This window comes from Mastigoproctus giganteus, chromosome 6, assembly GCF_048544385.1.
Source record: "Mastigoproctus giganteus isolate SK-2022 chromosome 6, ASM4854438v1, whole genome shotgun sequence".
Classification (NCBI taxonomy): Eukaryota; Metazoa; Arthropoda; class Arachnida; order Uropygi; family Thelyphonidae; genus Mastigoproctus; species Mastigoproctus giganteus.
In genome coordinates this window covers 184,661,665-184,684,854 of record NC_143580.1, presented here as the reverse complement: position 1 = coordinate 184,684,854, position 23,190 = coordinate 184,661,665, and the positions used below count along the sequence as shown (strand labels likewise).

General features: G+C 37.4%; 1 protein-coding gene across 2 annotated transcripts in view; it reads right to left on the bottom strand.

Moving 5' to 3' along the window:
- The window catches only part of LOC150084801 (galactosylgalactosylxylosylprotein 3-beta-glucuronosyltransferase 3-like), an 84,695-nt gene that overhangs the window by 9,423 nt on the left and 52,082 nt on the right, over window positions 1–23,190 (bottom strand). For both annotated transcript variants that reach the window (XM_090375555.1, XM_090375556.1), the window contains exons 4-5: window positions 13,862–14,143; window positions 10,551–10,841 (exon numbers count right to left, since the gene is read on the bottom strand). In XM_090375555.1, the coding sequence (XP_090231681.1) occupies window positions 10,551–10,841; window positions 13,862–14,143 (573 nt within the window). The remainder of the gene's footprint in view (window positions 1–10,550; window positions 10,842–13,861; window positions 14,144–23,190) is intronic.

The following is a 23,190-nucleotide window of genomic DNA, read 5'->3' as shown; positions in this document are numbered from 1 at the left end:
CCCCGGGGGAAGATGAAGTTACTGTAGAGTTGTTAAAATTGGGAGGAAGAGACATAACACAAAAACTGGCAAGGCTCTTCACAAAGTGCATTAGAAAAGGTGTGACGCCTAAGCAGTGGAATAATGCAATCATAGTTTTGCTGCATAAGAAAGGAGCTAAATCAGAAATTGGAAATTATAGACCAATTAGCTTGTTATCCCACATCTACAAGTTGTTCACAAGGGTCATTACTAACAGATTAGAAAGAATACTTGATGAGAATCAACCGAAAGAGCAAGCTGGCTTTAGGACAGGATTCTCAACTATGGATCACCTTCACGTAATATCACAGCTAATGGAGAAAGCAAATGAATATAAAACACCATTATGCCTGGAATTTGTGGATTATGAAAAGGCATTTGACTCCATACAGCATAAGGCAATGTTTCGGGCACTGGAAAGACAAGGCATTGATACCCCATATATTATGATTTTGAAGAAAATATATGAGAGTGCTACCTCCTTTATTAGACTAGACAAAGACAGTAGGAAATTTAAAATTGAGAAATGAGTTCAACAAGGAGACACAATATCTCCGAAGCTGTTTCCTGCTGCCCTTGAGGAAGCTTTCAGAAGATTAGACTGGTCGCAGAAAGGAGTCAATGTGAACGGAGAGTACCTAAACCATTTACGATTTGCAGATGACATTGTGGTCATAAGCCATGATCCCAAAGAATTAGAGGAAAATCTTAATCAGTTATGCACAGTTAGTAAGGATTTTGGACTAAAGATGAATATGGCTAAAACAAAAGTAATGATGAACAAGTATGCCACGAAAAGGGAAATAATGATTGAAGGAGCAGTAATTGAAAAGGTGGAGTCATATACTTATCTGGGACAAGTTATTAGCTGTAATAATGATAAATGGCTGGAAGTCAAGAGAAGAATAAATTTTGGATGGATAGCATTCAGGAAATATAGTCACATACTGAAGAGCAATATCCCAGTTAGTCTGAAACGTAAAATAATGAACTAATGTATACTCCCCACCATGACTTATGGAAGTGAAACTTGGGCACTCACCAAAAGAATGGAAGAGAAGCTGAGAACTACACAGCGAAGAATGGAACGAATCATATTGGGAATCAGACTGTTAGATAAGAAGAGAAACACCTGGATTAGGCAACAAACTCAAGTAAAGGACATTCTTATCAAAACTAAAGAACTAAAATGGTCTTGGGCAGGACACATAGCTCGAACACATGATGACAGATGGACCAAAAAAATAACAGAATGGTATCCAAGAGGAGCTAGAAGAAAACCTGGAAGACAAAGGCGGAGATGGATAGATGAAATTCATGAGTTTGTGGGTAGTAAATGGATGGCCAGTGCTCAAAACAGAAGGAACTGGAAAGTTGCGGGAGAGGCCTTCATCCTGCAGTGGATTGAAAATGGCTGATGATGATGATGATGAGACTATGAATGTGGCATTTTTAATACTGTTAACCAGTAAAAAAAAATTAATGGGAAATATTTAGGAGCAATAAAGTTATAAGCATTATGAGAGCCATTTAGTGTGTTTTGTTAAAAACAAAGATTATGAAGCAACTATTATCACTATGATTGTGATATTTCATTTTTATAGAGCCCATAGGATCATTGACTTAAAAATAATTCAAGAACAGATAACTAATGGTTGCTCTGTTATAGGCTTTGAAATTTTGTGGTCAAAATTACTTAAGTTAAATTTTTTTTTAAAGAATATAAATATGAAAGTGATCTGTCAGATTTAGTATATGCAATAGCACTGTTGACCAACAAGAAAGAGAAGTGAGGGATCTTTGTATATGAGCATTTCAATATTTGGCAGAAAATTATTGCACGTCTCCTTATGTTATAAATTTTTTAAGTAACTATTATGCTATAAATATAATACTACTTTTTTTATCTGCATGTCATGTAGATGTACAAATTTCTGATAAAAAAAAACACTAAAAAAAATCTCAACTGCCAGGTGCATTATATGGAGAAAAAAAAAGAAATATTTAACAACATCCATGCTGCAAACATTTAAATTTTGGAATTGAAATCTTAACCCATGCAAATCACTAGTGTCCAAAAACATATGCCTGTTGAAGGTTTAAAAATATCAGGACATTTCGCTTCAATAAGATGATGCCATACTGAAAGGAAACAACAATGCTGATTCAAGATATACAAGGCGGTCTATAAGTAGAGAAACATGTTTGACTGTAAATAACAACACTATTTTAAATATGTATTTTAATTAATGCTATCCCAACAGGAAGGGCATATGTAAACTTAAAAAAAAAAAAAAAAAAAAAAGTACATTTTTTGATATAGCTGCAATTTTGGCTTTTACAAAATTGTACAGCAATACCTTGCACAATGCTTCAATCAGTACGGGATTCACTATAGTGAGGTTTATAATCTGTGACTAACTACATATTCCCCATTTAATGCTGATTCAGTCAGTGCAGTAGTTTTCCCCAGCACGTTAACCGCACTATGCAAGGTATTGCTGTAGTCTTTTTGGGCACAGAAAGACACTACACAGCAAGGCACAGTTTCTCAGAAATGCTCTCAGTTCTCTGTTGACCACCAGGAACCAGTACTTATTGCTAAATACTTTATCCTTTATGAATCCCCAAAAAAGGAATCACAGAGTGTGATTACATGCAGTGTAAAGTGCACTGATCTGCACCAACAAAGTACAAGAGAGGACACAGAATGTTTCACACTCTCATGCACTTTGTACACAGTTGATGAAAGGCCATTTTTTGTCAAATATGAGACCCAAGAATTTCATCGTCACTAATTGTTAACAGGAGAGACTGCTTCTACAGGGATGGGATACACTTAAATAGAAAAGGTGCAAGAATATTTGCTGATGCTATCGAGGCAGTGTTAGGTGGGTCAGAAAACTGCTAGCTTGAGGGGATACAAGGATTAATAGATTAACAGTACCCACTGGCAGAGGTGAAAGTGATTCTTGCACTGCTTCTATTGGAATGAGCAGCAGTCTGGAAAACAGAATGCAGGATATTTCAGAGACTGCTGGGAGTCATTGCGGTACAAGTAAACACATGGTTTGTGTTAGGGTAGCTAAGAATAGGAACAGGTGCATGGATACTTAATGATTTTGTAATAACTGAAAGCAAAGTGGAGGAGAAATTGTTGAAGTTAAACATAAGAAAAGTACCTGGGGTGGATGGGATCTATCCAGTTATATTAAAGGAGGTGGCAAAGCAACTAATCAAACCCTTAGCCATAATTATGAGAGCATCCTTGGACTCAGGGGAGGTTCCCACGGACTGGAGATGTGCAAATGTATCCCCAATTCACAAAGGGGGATCGAAGGGTGACACGAGTAATTACAGACCAGTTAGTTTAACTTCTGTTCTGGTAAAATAATGGAGTCGCTGGTTAAAGATGCATTGCAGGATCATCTAGACAAGACTGCAGCAATAATTCAGACACAGCATGGGTTTGTTAAGGGAAAGTCTTGTCTGACAAATTTGATAAGATATTATGATGTGGTTACAAAGGAACTGGATGCAAAAAATAATTTTGATATCATATATTTGGATTTCAGGAAAGCTTTTGACACTGTTGCGCATGGAAGACTATTGTACAAATTAGAGCAGAATGGTATTAAGGGTAAGTTGCTACAATGGATAAAAGGATGGTTAAGTGGGAGAAGACAGAGGGTGGTAATCAATGGGTGCTGCTCTTCTTGGACTAATGTTATTAGTGGTGTCCCACAGGGTTCGGTGTTAGGTCCACTGTTGTTTTGTATATTTATCAATGATATTGATGAAGGTATATCAGCCTTAATGTCGAAGTTTGCAGATGATACAAAGGTTGGCAGGGTTGTTAATGACAGTAATGGCAGTGTGCTACTGCAACAGGATCTAGATAATTTGGGCAGGTGGGCTAAGAAGTGGCAACTGAAGTTTAACCTTGACAAATGCAAAGTACTGCATATGGGTAGAAGTAACCCCAGAGAAACATACCAACTGTGTGGTACTACACTTAAGGTGGTAGAAAATGAAAAAGACCTGGGAGTAATTGTGCAGGCAGATATGAAGTTTTCTGAGCAATGCAGACAGGCTGCCAGGGCAGGTCACGGGGTTATGTGAATGATATATAGGAATTTTGCTAGCAGGGAAAAGAAAGTGATTATCCCTCTGTATAAGGCAATGGTCAGACCACGCCTTGAGTACTGCGTACAGGTCTGGAGGCCTCATTTTAGGAAGGATGTAGATTTACTTGAGCGTGTACAGAGAAGGGCAACAAGATTGGTGAGGGGAATGAAGGGATCCTCTTACCAAGAGAGGCTTAAGTTCTGCAAATTCCAGTGGCTGGAGACTAGGCACCTGTGATCTGACTGAGGTATATAAGGCCTTGAATGGGTTGAGCATGCTGAATTTTGATGGGATCCTTCCACTTATTCAGATTACGAACCTAAGGGGGCATAAATTCAAATTAAGAAAAGATAGATGTGTGGAAATTTGACTTTAGCCAGCGGGTGGTTAATTGCTGGAACAATCTTCCATCTGTCGTTGTGGAAGTTGATAGGTTGAATAAATTTAAGGAGGAACTGGACAGGCATTTGGAGAGAATGGTGTGTTTTTTTTTTTTTTTTTTTGTTGGCTGATGCTGCATAAGCTCATACATTTGCTTTCTTGCATCACATGCCACTACTACTACTACTACTATACTTGCATGTACACCAATGCTAGGAGTTTGGTAGATGAATTTGAGGTATTGCTCAAAACATCAAAGGCAGATATTGTTGGGGTATCAGAGATGTTGTGTCACACAGATATAAGGAATGCAGAACTGGAATTTGGGGAGTACAATGTGTACAGAAAGGATAGGAAGGGAGGAGGGGTTATGTTATTAGTTAAGAAATACATAAAATCCAAGGAAGTGAAGCCAGTCAACAACGTTGGACAGTGCAGTGTCGAGTCAGTTTGGTGTGACATAAGTATTAGGAGATTAAAATTGAGAGTAGGAGTGTGCTATAGGCCTAATGACTCTGATGAGTATAATAAGTAATTGTACAGGGAAATAGAGTAGGCCAGTTATTTACTGGAATTTGTGGGTTGGTCCCTCACACACTAGCAAGGCTTTTGTGGATTTATTGGATGATTGTTTTCTACATCAGCATGTTCGGGAGGCAACTAGAGGGAGTAATACTCTTGATTTGATTATCAGTAGTGATTCTTCATGCATTAAGAATCTGCAGATAAAGGAACCACTAGGTGGCAGTGATCACAGTGTGCTGAAGTGGGATTTACTCAAAGAGGTAACTACCATCAGGGGTAAAGGGAAGGGTTTTTGCTTTCGTAAAGGTGACTATGGTAGTCTGAGACAGAATCTAAATTCTATACAGTGGGACCAACTGATGATGTTACCAACAGCAAATTCAAAATGGGAAGCATTCAAAGAACTTATCTTGGAAGCTACTAGGCTTTACATACCAACTAAGAAATATTGTTCAAGGTTTAGGCCTAAATGGATGTCAGATGAACTAATGAGACATATGGCAGAGAAGAAAAATGCATGGGATACATATAAATTAACATGTGACACAGAAGCCTATGATAGATATAAGCTGATCTGTAACCAAGTTACAATGGGGGTTAGGTAGGCGAAGGCAGATTACGAGAAATCTCTGGCAAAGAATGCAAAGAAAAACAGCAAAGAGTTCTTTACTTAGGTAAACTCTAGAAGGAAAGGGATGAATCAGATTGGTCCACTTGATATCGATGGTTCAACTCTTGATGATCCTGCTCAGATAGTTAACAAACTAAATGAATATTTTCCATTGACATTCACACACGAGTTATTCAGCGAGGGGAAGGCCGGAGGTGTGTTCAACTCTGGCAGTAAACTAGATAATCTTGTAATAACTGAGAGTAAAGTGGAGGAGAAATTGTTGAGAAATAAACACAAGAACGGAACCTGGGGTGGATGGGATCTATCCAGTTATATTAAAGGAAGTAAGCAAACCCTTAGCCATAATTATGAGAGCTTCCTTGGACTCAGGGGAGGTACCCATGGACTGGAGATGTGCAAATGTGACCCCAATGCACAAAGGAGGATCAAAGGCTGACACAAGTAATTATAGACCTGTGAGTTTAACTTCTGTTCCAGGAAAAGTAATGGAGGCACTGGTTAAAGAAGCACTGCAGGATCATCTAGACAAGACTTCAGTTATAGCTCAGACACAGCATGGTTTTGTTAAGGGAAAGTCTTGCCTGACCAATTTGATTGGATACTATGATGCAGTCACAAAAGAACTGGATGCAGGGAATAACTTTGATATTATATATTTGGATCTTAGAAAGGCTTTTGATACTGTTGCACATGGAAGACTGCTGCACAAATTGGAGCAGTGTGGCATTGGAGGCAAATTGCTGCTATGGATAAAGGGATGGTTGAGTGGGAGAAGACAGAGAGTGGTAATCAATGGACTCTGCTCATAGTGGACTAATGTTATTAGTGGAGTCCCTCAGGGTTCAGTGTTGGGTCCATTATTGTTTTCTCTATTTATAAATGATATTGATGATGGTATATTAAGCTTAATGTCCAAGTTTGCAGGCGATACAAAGGTTGGCACCGTTGTTAAGGACACTACTGACTCTATGCTGCTGCAACAGTATCTGGAAAGGTTGAGCAGATGGGCTGAGAGGTGGCAAATGAAGTTTAACATTGACAAATGTAAAATACTACATATAGGAAACAGCAACCCGAGAGCAACATATCAACTCTGTGGTACTACACTGACAGTGGTAGAGAATGAAAAGGACCTGGGGGTTATTGTGCAGGCAGATATGATGTTCTCTAAACAGTGCAGATGGGCTGTGAGAGTAGCCCATCTGCACTGCTACAAATATGTATATAAAAAGATGTTTGGAGACACTGGATAACTCCAGTGTCTCCAAACATCTATGCATGTAAGGATATGGTTTCTTGAAGGGACTAGATTCCTACCCCTACACATGAATATTCATTATGCTGCTACCACTCATTGAGTTTTCAGTTCAGAATAGATCTCCTCTTTAGACATTTCAAGATGGTTCCATTCTGAGATAAAGCTCGGTATGAGTTCCGTGTCTTGGGGGTTGTTACCATAATTGGTATTCTCCAGTAACAGGTAGCTCAGGGTTATTGTTGTTGTTATTTTTTTTTTTTTTTGGTGCATGGGCTACATAGGCCATATTGCACCTATCAAAGGTATGAATGGTACACATGCATTGTGACTGTTGTGACATCAGTCAAAAACGATCATGTAATTTTATCTGTTTAATAAAGTGGTAAAACTCCAGCAGATTAGCATCATTTACCTATGATATGGTAGAGTATCAGGGGTTCTTTACGGTCTGGCAGAAATTTGAATGAGACTTGCCGGGCCAGTATTGTACAGAGAACAAGAATATGTTTCATTGCAAGTGGAGAGTTGCATTGTGTGCATTGTGGAGGACCATTACCTCCCCAGGGTCCCGAGCTGGATATCATCATTCTTCTCTTTCTTGGTGATTCCCTTCTACTTCTGACTCTTGTTTTCTTTGTTCTCTCTCTCTCAGGGTAATTCAGAATTTTTTTTTTTTTTTTTGGCTGGTGTAGCATAAGCCTCAGGCTTCCTTGCGCCATATGGCTAATAATAATAATTACCTGTGAGGAGATAGAGGTGGGTAAGTTGACTGTGGCCAATTTGCACTCTAAGATTACTTCCTCCTTCTGCTTACACAGAAGCTGGAGGTCCATAACTAAGGTAGAGGTTAATTTGAAGGAGTTTATTATGCATTTGAGCTTCCCATTGAAATTATCCATTGTTCCCTACATATTTTTCATATCATATATTACATTTGTAGTCAGGATATAGAACGTAGTGATAATTCTGTGTTGGAAGGATGTTTAGTGGCACAGTCTGCATATTTATTTCCTGATATTCCAACGTGTGGCTCAGGGGAGCTGGTCTGAGTGTCTCCTCACATTTGGTTTTAATAAGGATGTCCCCAGAATGCGAATAGGATATCCCCAAGTGACATTTTTCCTATAGGTTTCTCACTGGTGGAATGAATTATCAGGTATTTAGGTGTTGGACCTGATACTTTCAGTTCTGGGTCCCCATTATTTGTTTCAATGGTATAACTTTCTGGTAGGGACCATGTTGGTCCCTAGAGAAGAAGAACTTAAGATTATCAAGATTCATGAAAATTTTGTTGTTTTTCAGTGCCTGGGCTCCCTAAACCACAATGAAGGGGATGCTCATTACCGACACCATACCTCAGATCACGAGGGTAGAGAATGTCATTGACATGATTGACTCTTGCGGGTGAATACACTGGCTGATTTATCCTGGGCATGCCATCCCCAGGACCACCTGTTGATGCAGGTCCCCCACCAACCACCAGGATCTTCCTTTTAGAGTTTCCACAGGTCTCAGTATGGCAAACATGCCAGATTCCTATGGTGCTAGCAAGGAACGCAGGCTGTGGACATTGGATCCCAGTGATGCTAATCCCGAGGACCAGAAGCATAACCAGGTACAGGTACCCACATTAAGGGGAATGCAAAGAAGACAAAAACCTAGAAGTGCTTGACACAGAACAACTTGAAGTAGTGTCATCTCAAAGAAATTATCTTTTATGAGTGACAATTATCTAATCTTTAGATGTTTAATTGTCTATCAAGTTGCTACATTCTTTCCTTTATAATATATGGAAATAAACCCTACTAGGATCACCCTATACAAACATTCTTAGTTGTACAGCATCTGAGAATGATATGAAATCTGTAATATACAAGTACAGGTGACCCCCGCTTAACGCTGATAATTCATTCCGGAAAAACAGAGCGCTAAGTGAATCCGTGCTAAGCGAGCGCCACATTCCCATAAGGTAACATATGTATTTGTGAGTTGCAGTCGGTGCCATATGATATTTCCTAATCAATAATAAACGGTAGTGAAAAGATGCACAAATGTCGGTCAAAATATTTAATATTCAATTATTTGTACATATAAATATTCTGCATTACATACGTATATAATTATGTGGTAACTATTTAAGTATCAAAATTAAACTTAAAATTCCAATTAAAATCATGGATTTAATTGATCTAAATTGATTTAATTTAATTGATGAATTTAATCGTGAAAAATGTGTCGATTTTGGGTTGAACTTTGGCCCTCTTCCAAATAAACTAAAAGGGGTATTAATTTTAAATTCCCCACAGCGTTACCACCCAACAATAAAGTCAACTGATCCTTCGCTGCTTTGAAACCTAGCATGTTTTTTCTTCTTTCAATATGAAACTTCTTTTAGGCATTCGTTTCCACAAAAGTCCTGCTTCATCTATGTTAAAAACTTGTTGAGAAGTATAACACATAATACCGCTCTTCAATAATTTTAACAAGTTCTTTTTTGAAATTTTCGGCTCCTTGATCTGCACTTGTGGCTTCTCCCTGGATTTTAAATCTATTCAATCAGCCCTTACTAGTTTTAAATGGTTCCAATTTTTTTTTTTTTTTAGGTGAGTTTTCTTCAGATCATCATATAGACTAATCTCTCTCTCTCTCTCTTTTTTCTTTTTTTTTTTTTAATAATATTTAACTTAACTGAATTCTGCATTGGATATTATCTTCAATAAAATTAGTTAAAGTTTTTCCATTTCAATCCTAATAGCTGGCCTAGCCCTAGTTGCTTGCAGTGGAACAGCTATCTTTCCAGCTGCCAAAATTAATTCTTTATTTTTTTATAATTGTTCTTACAGTTAAACTTGCAAGTCCTAAATTATGGCACACATCCGCTTGTTGACTGGAATTGATTCGCTTCAAAACGTCTAATTTAATATTCAAATTTAGTCTTTTTCTTACATTTATAGTCTTCATACTGCGCCTAGACATTGTTGCTTTTTCATTCTTATCGGCCATTATTAACTCTTCAAAAATGTAACTGCATTGGTTGTATTAATTACAATACAATGCTTGAGTAAACTGTCCGTTACGCACGACGTCTAATACTGTACTGAGTGATGACTAGACTTCAGATAAATGCATATAAGGCAAATATTACAAGCAATATACTTGATCATTTTTTAAAATGTTGTTCTCGGAACTACGTAACAAGTCACTGTACTGCAATTAAATTAGCGTGCGAGAAAATTTCACTGAGCATGGGAAACGTTTTAACCGTATTTTTATATTCATTTTCAAGCTATCGACTCCATCAAATGAAATGATTTCGTTAAATATGCTAAAAATGTGATCTGTGACCACGTTATAGTCAGATATGGGTTATAATATAAGAACAGCGTTATAGCGAATCAGCGTAAAGCAAACCGTGTTTTAACGGGGGCCTGCTGTAGATGATTTTACACATGTAATTATGTAATAATTACAGATGTAACTACAGCTAATTATTTCATCTGTAATTATGTAATAACAAATAGCTTAAATTCTCATTAATTATTATGGTTTAACCTAAGATTTCAATAAAATTAGGTTTTAAATATGAATTATAAAATTCATTACCTTCGTGCAATTATCAGCTCGGGGTTCCAGCTCTTCCAGTTTAACTAAATGTTTAAGTAATTGAGTTTCTTGGTAACCTCGAGGCACATTCAGGCTAAATCTTGCTTCTGGATGTTGTAAAAGTAGAGTAAGATTTACTGCAAATCCTGCCATATCCATGGCAAAAGGTCGTTCTTTTTTCCATAGAGTATTCCATCCTACAACTTTTCCATTGTGCACCAATGGATATTCAACCATTAGCCCTCCAACCAAACCAACTGGCCACACAGATACTTTATGGGTATATCTCATCTAAATAGAAAATATTATAACACTCTGCTATTAGTATTAACAATTACAACAACAGCAGTTCCAGAAAATAAAAAAGAAATGTACTAACAAGTGGTTCCTTGGAGCTTTATCATTTATTGTTTAAGATTATGAATAATACAGTCTAAATTATTAAAAAAAAAAAAAAAAGTTTCTTTAGTTGCAATGCAGCTTTATTGCATTGGCCCCTTTTTTTTTACACACAAACAAAATAAATAAAATTCAGTTTTCTTCCTAACTGTGGCATAGTTTTACTGTGTGGACTGTTATTATTGAAAAATAATCTAATCTGGTGGTTGAAAAGGCATGTATGCAGGACTGAAGTTGATGGAAGGTTAACAAAAGACTGTGTTCTTGTCCAAGTCAAAACTTAAGAAGAATTTAGGATACTCTAAATAAAATATACTTTTGATATTTTACATACAAAAATCTTTGATTTTGGTTTATAATCAGAGTCATTTGTCATCTATATTCTAGCAGAAGTAATGCGCCACTTAAAGGCTTATGATTTTTGTCATGTAAAGTCATATGACTTCCAAAATATGATTATTTTATATTAATTTTAAGTACCTTAAATTTTCATTAAATTTAGAGTCAACCAAGAATGTGATGCTATGTTAAACTTCTTTCAAAATAAAATGAAAAATAAGGCAAGAACCCAAACTGAAACAAAGAGTTAAAAAAAAGAAAACATACTTAATGTTCTTGGATAGTCACACTCCTAAGTGCACCCCGACACTTAATTCTGTGTAGCTTTGCCAACTGAATCGCAACTGACATATGCATCCAGTCATAACAGTTAGCTGCTGCTGCAATACCAATTTTAAAAAAATTGCACAAAAATTTATTTTTAATGTAGTTGTTATTGTTGTTATTTGGTTTTTAGGAGCATTAGCAACTAAGGCCATATTGCTCCGGTGCGGTGGTCATTCCCTGCCCTTTCCGCATGCTCCGTATTTGGTGGTGACGGGCTCGAACCCCGGTCTAATCAAGAAGCGTGTGCTACGCTTTAATATAGTGCTGGCAGCACCCGAAAAAAGTAGCAAAAATGGTGGCAGTCACCTGACAGGTGGCCAACTTTCTTTTTAATTTTTGGGGAAAAAAATGTTTTGTAGTTTTTTGCAATACTTAGTTTAATAAATAATAAATATAATAATTAATAATAAATAATTTTAAAAATAAAATTAATTATTTAAAAAATGCTGTTTTACACCTTTTATTTTCAAAAAAATAAAAATATATTAATTCTGATGAAAATTTAAATAAAAAATGCTTTAGACATAAATTATAAACAAATTTATTAGACTTCCATTTTCTACTTTAAAAGACTGTTGTTAAGGTTATCAATTTTAAATATGCACATTTGCATACACTTCAAAGAATAAAATTTTTTTTGCACACACACACACACACACACACTGAGTGATCACTAAATTACAAACACCTACCTACTAACATGTTGGGCCACATTCCAGATAACAGCTGCTATTCACCTAGGCATTGACTCCACTAAATGTCTGAAGATGTCTGAAGATGTCCGTAAAGATCTGCAGCCATGCTGCCTGCAAGACTTTCCCACAGTGTTGGAAAAGATGACTGTAACATGTCCATCACCTCACTTCCCATTCCAAAATATCCGACAGGTGTTTCATTGGATTGTGGTCAGATGAATTTGGAGGCAAATCGAGACGAGTGATATCTTCACTGTGTTCCTCAAACCACTCATACCCAGTGACATAGCACATTATCAACTTGTTTCTGTCCAGGAAAAAATGCAACATGGCAGGGTGCATATGGTCTCCTAAGAGTTGACAATAGACCTCACCAGTGAAACATTGGTCCATAAGCACCAGGGATTCCAGTTCTTGCCAGCAAAACGTAGTAGTAGTAGTAGTGGTGGCATGTGATGCCACCACTACTACTACGTGCTACTACTACTACTACTACTACTACGTGCCCCATATTAAGCAACCACCGCCACCTGCCTGGACAGTGGGCACCATGCATGATAGATCCATGGACTGGTTTTGCTTGTGCCACACACGAAGGCATCAACTGACATGTTGCACCAAGCATTTGGATTCATCTGACCAGCACGCTCGTTTCCAGTGTTCAACCAGTATGTTGTTGTCATTTACCATTGACAATAATCAGTGGTGAGGAGAAGGTGTCTCTTGGGTTGTCTGCTGTGGAATCCCATACATCCGAGTGTACAGCACATAATCATTTGGAATATTGTTTCTGAACAATATTCCAATATTGCCACACAGAAGTGCCTTCTGTGTGGATTGCAAAAATTCCACCTGTAATTTTTTCTTTTAACCAATACTGGCCTCTTCCAACAGTTGAGATGAGACCAAAATGTCTTTTCCAATATTTGAAATATAACCAAGAGCCTGAGAAGACTTTATATGATCATTACAATGGAAATATTATAATGGTCATATAAAGGATCTTTCAGTAACTAATAAAAGATACGTAACTGCAAATTTCCATAAGATTTCTCTGAGACTTTAATAATTTTCAAATACTTTCTGAGTTTTCCAGGAAATTTAAACCATGCTGGTGTGTTACTTTCATTTAACACGATTCACTATTGTTCAATCACTGGATCTCAACCTGATAAAAACATCTATGGAATGAGATCGAACAAGGTGCTAACAGTAAGTATCTGCCAAGGTTGAAGGGAGTGCTGGCTGTTATCAAATCTGCACAGACCAGCATCCCTGTGAAATGCTTTTGGCACCTTATGGGGTCTACAGTCCAATGACTTAAGGAGTTGCTACTAATTACTGGGTCAGCATATCTAATAAACTGGCAACTCAGTATATATTACATATTAAATTAAATATATATATATATATATATATATTTTTTTTTTTTTTTTTTTTTTGCAAAAATGTTAATGCACAAACATCTGAATGTGACTTATAAAAGCAAAGAGATAATAAACAAATATTTTAGAATGAGATATTTCTATTTAAAAAACCCGTGAAAGTTACCTCTTTGAAGAGTTCAATATCATATGTGTTATCATCATCTGCAAAATACACCACACCTTTATTCTTCTCTATATTTGAATTTTGTAACCATTCTAATGCAAGATTTCTCTGAAGAACTCCTCTAGGTTTCAGCCAGTTTGGATCACTACTTTTCATTTTATAATCTGGGGGAGTTGGTACATTAAGATGTTTATAGAAAATATTGCTCCTTTTAAGAAAATTTGTTACTAGATTTGTTTTACGTGGACTATCTTCTACTACAATCCAATAAGTTTTAGGTACCTGAAAAATTAGCAAATACATTATATTAGAACGATGCCACTTAGTAACAAATCATTCATTAAAATAATTATAATGTACTTAGTTTTTCAACGATGGGACAAATCGAAAAATATGCAGACTGTACCTGTTATTCAAAATTGGAAATAATATTAGCCTTGGAATTAGTTTCTTTTTCATAGTAGCACTTGACAACCTATACACTGTAATAACTTAATAATTTTTCAAAGATGTGCTGCAAGCCATTTTCTAAAAATGCTTTTAGCACAGTGGCCAGTGAATTTTTCACTTTCATACTATATGTGAATTTTTGCTACTTTAAATGTTTTTTCAAATTTATAGGAGCCAAGAAATCGCAAAGGAGTGTGGTCTGGGCAATATGGTTAGTGTTGAAAAGGTGTTTCACTACAATATAATTGGGAAAGGAAGTTGATTGGTTTCTATCTATGTGGTAAAATTTATACTATATATATTAATATATATATAATAATAAAATAACACTATTATGGCATGAAAATTCTTAACAAACAGGTTTTATTAAACTCATATGTAATTCTCCAAAGCATCACAGCCTAAAAAAATGTGCGACTTGTGAAATGTTTGCCGAACTCTCTGGAACGGAACATGACATTGCCATGGGGGATGTCTTTGTGTGTGCGCGATGTAAGGAAATCAGGCGACAACTCAGCGTTGTTATGGGCCTATATGAGAGTTTGAAGGACAGGGTGGATGCCCTCGAAAGATCTAAATTGAGGGGCCCATCAGGCTCTCAGCTGTCCACATCAACGCCAGAGCTTGCACTTGGTCATCACACAACACAGTGGCAACCTCCAAGGCAGAATGCACTGGTCCCACAAGAACTAGTAGTTGTTGGTGGCTCTATTGTCAGGGAAACGGGAAACATGCTTTGTAAAAAGGATAGGTGGAACAGAACCAGGGTATGTCTGCCAGGGGCAAAGGTTGATGACGTTGTAGAGCGGATATCACCTTTTAAGGGCACAAAAGGTGATATAGTTGTACATGTTGGCACTAATTTTCAGGAATTTTTCCAGCAGGGATAAGGAGGTGATTATTCCCTTGTATAAGGGAATGGTCAGGCCACACCTAGAGTACTGTATACAGGTCTGGAGGCCTCATTTCAAGAAGGATGTAGAGCTGCTGGAACGAGTACAGAGAAGGGCAACAAGATTAGTGAATGGAACAAAGGGGTGCTCTTACGAAGAAAGGCTTAAGTTTTGCAAATTACAGTGTCTGGAGACTAGGCACCAGCGAGGTGATCTGATAGAGGTGTATAAAGCCTTGAATGGTTTAAGCATGCTCAATGCTGATGGGATTCTTCCTCTAGCTCAGAAAAATCACCTGAGAGGGCATAAATTCAAATTGAGGAAAGACAGATGTAGGATAGACGTGCGGAAATTTGCCTTTAGCCAGCGGGTGGTTGGTTGGTGGAACAGACTTCCATCCCTTGTGGTGGAGGTTGATAGCCTAAATAAGTTTAAGGCTCAGCTGGACAGGTATTTTGAACGAACAGAGGGGTGAAGTGGAAGTGGGGTTTTTTTTTTTTTTTTTTTTTTTGGCTGATGCTGCATAAGCTTGCTTTCTTGCATCAAATGCCTCTACTAATGCTAATGCTAATGCTAATGATATTAGGAGTAGGAGACCGGCAGAATTACTTAACAAGTACAGGTCACTGTTGAACAAAAGCCGAGAATTAGGGTTGAATTTGAAAGTGTCTGCAATTCTCCCCAGACATGATAGAAGGGAGTATATGATGAGAGCCTTGTCGATCAATTCGGCCCTGGAAAGAATGTGCGAGGCTCAAGGGATAGAATTTTTTTCAGCCTGGACTGTACTTGTTAACAGGAGAGACTACTTCTATAGGAATGGGATACACTTAAATAGAAAGGGTGCGAGAATATTTGCTGATGCTATCGAGGCAGTGTTAGGTGGGTCGGAAAACTGATAGCTTGGGGGGGGATACAAGGACTAATAGTTTAACAGTAGCCGTAGGCAGAGGTGAAGGTGATTCTTGCACAATTTCTATTAGAATAAGTAGCGACCTGGAGCGTGGGGTGTTGGGGGTTTCAGGGACGGATGGCAGTCATCCTGAAATAGGTGGGTATATGGGATGTGTTAGGGTAACTAAGAATAGGAGTAGGAGCATGTATGCTTGCATGTATACCAATGCTAGAAGTATAGTAAATAAATTTGATGAATTTGAAGTGTTGGTCAAGACATCAAAGACGGATATTGTTGGGATAGTAGAGACGTGGTGTCACACAGATATAAGGAATGCTGAACTGGAATTTGGGGAGTACAAAGTGTACAGAAAGGATAGACAGGATAGAAAGGGAGGAGGTGTTATGCTGTTAATTAAGAAAAACATAAAATCAAAAGAAGTGCATCCAGTTGATATAGATGAACAGTGCACTGTTGAGTCAGTTTGGTGTAACATAAGCACTGCGAAAGCAAAAATAAGAGTAGGAGTGTGTTATAGGCCTAATGACTCGAATGAGTACAATGAACAATTATACAGAGAAATAGAGTGGGCTAGTAAATCGGAATGTCTTATAATGGGGGATTTTAACTTCCCAGATACTGACTGGGTTGGTCACTCACACACTAGTCAGACTTTTGTGGATTTATTGGATGATTGTTTTCTGCAGCAGCATGTTCGAGAGGCAACCAGAGAAAGTAATACTCTTGATCTGGTTATCAGCAGTGATCATTCATGTATTAGGAATTTGCAGATAAAAGAACCACTAGGTGGCAGTGATCACAGTGTACTGACGTGGGATTTACTTAAAGATTTAATTACCATCAGGGGTAAAGGAAAGGGTTTTTGCTTCCGTAAAGGTGAGTACAGTGGTCTCAGAAACTTTTTAAATTCTGTACAGTGGGATCAACTGACGATGTTACCAACAGTAAATTCTAAGTGGGAAGCATTCAAGGAATTAATCGTGGATGCTACTAAAAGTTTCATACCTATTAAGAAATATTGTTCAAGGTTTAGGCCTAAATGGTTATCTAATGAACTAATGAGACTCGTAATAGAGACGAAAAATGCAAGGGATGCATATAAATTATCAAGCAACTCAGAAGCCTATGGCAGATATAAGCTAGTCTGTAATCAGGTGACAAAGGAGGTTAGGCAGGCGAAGGCAGATTACGAGAAATCCTTGGCAAAAGATGCTAAGAAAAACAGCAAGGATTTCTTTATGTATATAAACTCTAAAAGGAAGGGGATGAATCTGATTGGTCCACTTGACATCGATGGTTCAACTGTTGATGATCCTGCTCAGATAGCAAACAAACTGAATGAGTATTTTGCCTCTACATTCACACATGAGGAATTATTAAGGTTTGAAAATGGCAGAAGGTTATCAAATTGTAGCAGGATACTTAATGATTTTGAAATAACTGAAAGCAAAGTGGAGGAGAAATTGTTGAAGTTAAACATAAGAAAAGCACCTGGGGTGGATGGGATCTATCCAGTTATATTAAAGGAGGCGGCAAAGCAACAAAGCAAACCCTTAGCCATAATTATAAGAGCATCCTTGGACTCAGGGGAGGTTCTCACGGACTGGAGATATGCAAATGTATCCCCAATTCACAAAGGGGGATCGAAGAGTGACACGAGTAATTAAAGACCAGTTAGTTTAACTTCTGTTCTGGTAAAATAATGGAGTCACTGGTTAAAGATGCATTGCAGGATCATCTAGACAAGACTGCAGCAATAATTCAGACACAGCACGGGTTTTTTAAGGGAAAGTCTTGTCTGACAAATTTGATAAGATATTATGATGTGGTTACAAAGGAACTGGATGCAGAAAATAATTTTGATATCATATATTTGGCTTTCAGGAAAGCTTTTGACACTGTTGCGCATGGAAGGCTATTGTACAAATTGGAGCAGAATGGTATTAAGGGTAAGTTGCTACAATGGATAAAAGGATGGTTAAGTGGGAGAAGACAGAGGGTGGTAATCAATGCGTGCTGCTCTTCTTGAACTAATGTTATTAGTGGTGTCCCACAGGGTTCGGTGTTAGGTCCACTGTTGTTTTGTATATTTATCAATGATATTGATGAAGGTATATCAGCCTTAATGTCGAAGTTTGCAGATGATACAAAGGTTGGCAGGGTTGTTAATGACAGTAATGGCAGTGTGCTACTCCAACAGGATCTAGATAATTTGGGCAGATGGGCTAAGAAGTGGCAACTGAAGTTTAACCTTCACAAATACAAAGTACTGCATATGGGCAGAAGTAACCCCAGAGAAACATACCAACTGTGTGGTACTACACTTAAGGTGGTAGAAAATGAAAAAGACCTGGGAGTAATTGTGCAGTCAGATATGAAGTTTTCTGAGCAATGCAGACATGCTGCCAGGGCAGGTCATGGGGTTTTGTCAATGATATATAGGAATTTTGCTAGCAGGGAAAAGGAGGTGATTATCCCTCTGTATAAGGCAATGGTCAGGCCACGCCTTGAGTACTGCATACAGGTCTGGAGGCCTCATTTTAGGAAGGATGTAGATTTACTTGAGCGTGTACAGAGAAGGGCAACAAGATTGGTGAGGGGAATGAAGGGATCCTCTTACCAAGATAGGCTTAAGTTCTGCAAATTGCAGTGGCTGGAGACTAGGTGATCTGATTGAGCGGTGATCTGATTGAGGTATATAAGGCCTTGAATGGTTGAGCATGCTGAATTCTGATGGGATCCTTCTACTTTTTCAGATTACGAACCTAAGGGGGCATAAATTCAAATTAAGAAAAGACAGATGGAGAATAGATGTGCGGAAATTTGCCTTTAGCCAGCGGGTGGTTAATTGCTGGAACAAACTTCCATCTGTTGTTGTGGAAGTTGATAGGTTGAATAAATTTAAGGAGGAACTGGACAGGCATTTAGAGGGAATGGTGTGATTTTTTTTTTTTTTTTTGGCTGATGCTGCATAAGCTCATACACTTGCTTTCTTGCATCACATGCCACTACTACTACTACTACTACAAGCTCAATACCACTAATTTGTTGGCAGGTAACATTTCAGGATTCTTGCCAAACCCCACCTTCAACAACATGAAAATTACTATGAAATTAATTAATAAATTAAAACTAACATTAAGTTAAGGAACGTATACACTTGCATTAATATAATGTTGAAAATATAGAAGATTTAGAATTCTATGGTTAAGTTAAATATTAAATAGAAACATGACAATTAAACATGACGTGGGTCTGACAAATCAGATACAGGCCTACTTTGGAGGAACAGACTGCTTATTTTCTGCACTGTAATACAAACAACAAAAACTTGCCTCGTACAGGGCTATATAAAGAAAACCAGGTAAGATATGGTTCGAGGTTATCGAGGTCAAATGAATGAATGAATGATGAATACAACCTTAGGGCAATGGTCAAATATGGTGAGCTGGTTACAGGCCTTAAGTCAAGGTTTCTGTTGGAGTTCCAGATATCTGGGTGATGTACTGTCTCAAAGGGCTTGGCACTATTCTGCTGTTGACCAGGTAGTATTACATGTTATGGGAGTGTGGGGTGTTATGGAATCTAACCATTTCTTCATTTTCTTTTCTACTGCTGTTTTGAAAATGTTGAAATACAGGCTGACAAAATTTGATCCTTATTTTTTGTTAATGGAAAGGTCTCTGAAGAGCTTAATAAAAAAAGACTCCCTCAAAGGTTCTTCTTTTTTAGTTTTGATCTATACTGAGTAAAGATGTGTCCTCAAATTCCCAGAGATTGCTACATTGGAAAGCACTGTAGGCTGTATCCAATTTGTTGGATCTACCACACTGCACATCATTCTTTGTTCTTTCAAGTCTTGGCTGAAGATGCCTATAGGATTATCCAATGTATATGTCTCCACTGCCATGCCTTATGTGGTATACTGGCCCTCTTGGATTATCTTCTGGTAATTTAAGCCTTCTTCAGCAGCTTGTCTTCCCGTAAACAAATGCTCAAATTATTAGAAGGTAACCCAAGAGGACCAATATACCACATAAGATGCAGCTGTGGTTTGTGTTTGTTTGTTTGTTTGTTTGTTATTTGGTTTTTAGGAGCATTAACAACTAAGGCCATATTGCTCCGGGAATATGCGGTGGTCATTCCCTGACCTTTCCGCATCCTCCGTATTTGGTGGTGACGGGCTCGAACCCCAGTCTAATCAAGAAGCGTGTGCTATGCACTGCTGCTCCTTCCCACCTGGCTACGGAGGTGCCGGGTGCAGCTGTGGAGCCGTATACATAGGAGAATCCTACAGGCATCTTCAGTCAAAACTTGAAGAACACAAGAATGATGTGCAATACAGTGAGTCTGACAAATCAGACACAGCCTACCATGCCTTCCAATGTGGCAATCTCTGGGAATTCGAGGACACATCTGTACTCACTACAGATCAAAACTACAAAAGAAGAACCTTTAAGGAAGCCTTTTTTATTAAGCTCTTCAGTAACCTTTCCATTAACAAAAAACAGAGATCAAATTTTGACAGCCTATATTTCAACATTTTCAAAACAATAATACAAAAGGAAATGACTATGTTCCATATCCCCCCATAACACATAACAAGTAATACTACCTGGTGAACAGCATTAGGTCCTTTGAGATGGCAAGCCACTCAGATATCTGGAACTCCAACAGAATCCCTGGCTCAAGTTTTTAGCCTGGAACCAGTTTGCCATATTCAACCTTTGTTCTAAAGTAGTACATGATATTTATCCATCTGGCCTTGATAACCTCAAGCAGTATCTTACCTGGATTTCTTTATATAGCCCTGCATAAAGCAAGTTTTTGTTTCTTGTATTACAGTGCAGGAAGTAAGAAGTCCATTCCTCCAAAGTGTTTGTATGTATAATTGTTGTTGTTTCCATTTAATATTTAACTTGACTATAGAGTTCTAAATCTTCTGTATTCTCAACGTTATAGTAATGCAAGTGTATACATTCCTTAACTTAAAGTTAGTTTTAATTTCTTAATTAATTTCATAATTTTCATGTTGTGATGATGTTCTTACATCCCCCCCACAGCATTTATGGTCTGAAAATGGGATTCAGAAAGAATCCTGAAACATCACCTGCTAACAAATTAGTGTAGTATCAAGCTTTTATTATATACGAATTTAATAAAACCTATTTGGACTAAGATGCATTTAGGGCTAAAGCCTCAAGCTGCGAGCAAATTTAGACTATGTTTATATATTAAGTGCAATAGCATCATTAATACACAGCCATTTCTGAATAAAGAGAATATTTATAAGGCGGCATCATTTTAAGTTATATCTCATATTGTGAATACCTTCACAATGAGTTGCCATGATATTGCACTACTTCGAATAAGTAACTTCATAACTGTTTTGCCATCATTGCATAACTTGGGTACCTACCCGCCCACCGAAGAAGGGCCAAATAGCCCTGAAATGATGCCGTTTGAGTGGTGGTACCTATCTGAGAATAAGTAACATTAGTCTTCTCCTTATGTGAAGCGTTACTTATTCGAAGTAGTGCAATATCATGGCAACTCGTTGTGAAGGTATTCACAATATGAGATATAACTTAAAACGATGCTGCCTTAAAAATATTCTGTTTATTCAGAAATGGTTGTTGTTGTTGTTATTTGGTTTTTAGGAGCATTAGCAACTAAGGCCATATTGCTCCGGGAATATGCGGTGGTCATTCCCTGATCTTTCCGCATCCTCCGTATTTGGTGGTCATGGGCTCGAACCCCGGTCTAATCAAGAAGCGTGTGCTACGCACTGCAGCTCCTGCTCACCTGGCTATGGAGGCGCATTCAGAAATGGCTGTGTATTAATGATGCTATTGCACTTAATATATACATAGTCTAAAACCTATTTGTTAAGAATTTTCATATAGTATAATAATGTTATTTTATTATTATACATATACTGTATATTAATATATAGAGTATAAATTTTACCACGCTCCACTAATGCTCAATACATTCCTTCTACTGCTTGATGATATGAGAACTTGCATTATATTCTACAAAAACAAAGACCCTAGAAGGGATTCCCAAATGCACTTGCTTCTCTCCCTCATATAGACATTCCCTTACTGTTCTTTTTGAAAGAAAACACACTCCAATCCACAAAATTCCAAATGCAGTCTCACCATCGGTTTTTATAATGAAACTATAAACTCCTCCTTCTCCCTAGATACAAAGGTGTGGTAAATAATTCATAAAACACAGTGCCTTTCTGACCACCTGCTTACACTGCATACTAACCTTCATGTCTGACTGTATAACAGAACTCAAGTCCCTTTCCTCAGTTGTTTAGCTTGTTCAGCTCTATCCCAACCAGAATATAAATTATTCTCAGGTTATTCTATTCTGTTATCTTTCACACGTAGAACCCTACATTTGCAGCATTTTAATTTGCCAGTGCTGGAAAATGTAATGTAATGCTGGCCATTTCTGCAACCATCCATAAATTCTATCCAAATCATTCTGAAAATTCTCAGCATTACTTTTGTTATTAACCACCATCCCAATATTTATATCACCTACCAATTTCAATATTATACTCTTTATTTGCTGATCAGTACAGGTAGTTCCTGACTTTACGAGTTAATTTGTTCCTAGCACGTGTTCGTAAAGCGGGAATTTATTTTCCATAGACATAATGTGAAAAACAGGGGTTATGTTCTCAACAATGAAATTTTGCCATAGTAATGTTAAATAAATATCAACAAAATTATACACAATGATAAATAAATCATTGTTTATGCTTAAACAATGATTTATTTATCCAAAGAAGTGAAAACACAGCCTTTAAAATCAAGCAAATTATAATAATATGGAAAATGTTTATATCATACAAATGTTAAAGAATGTTTATTCTTCATCATCATTGACTAAATGCATACTCATTGACTGTTCATCACTTGTTGGTAGTTCATCACTCATTGTTGGCTCAGCACTCGTTGGTGGTTTTTGGAAGCACAAGGAATCTTCTTCTTCTTCGGAAATCCTTCAAGAATTGTCTGTTTCCAAGACAGTCTTCTCTTTTCTTTATA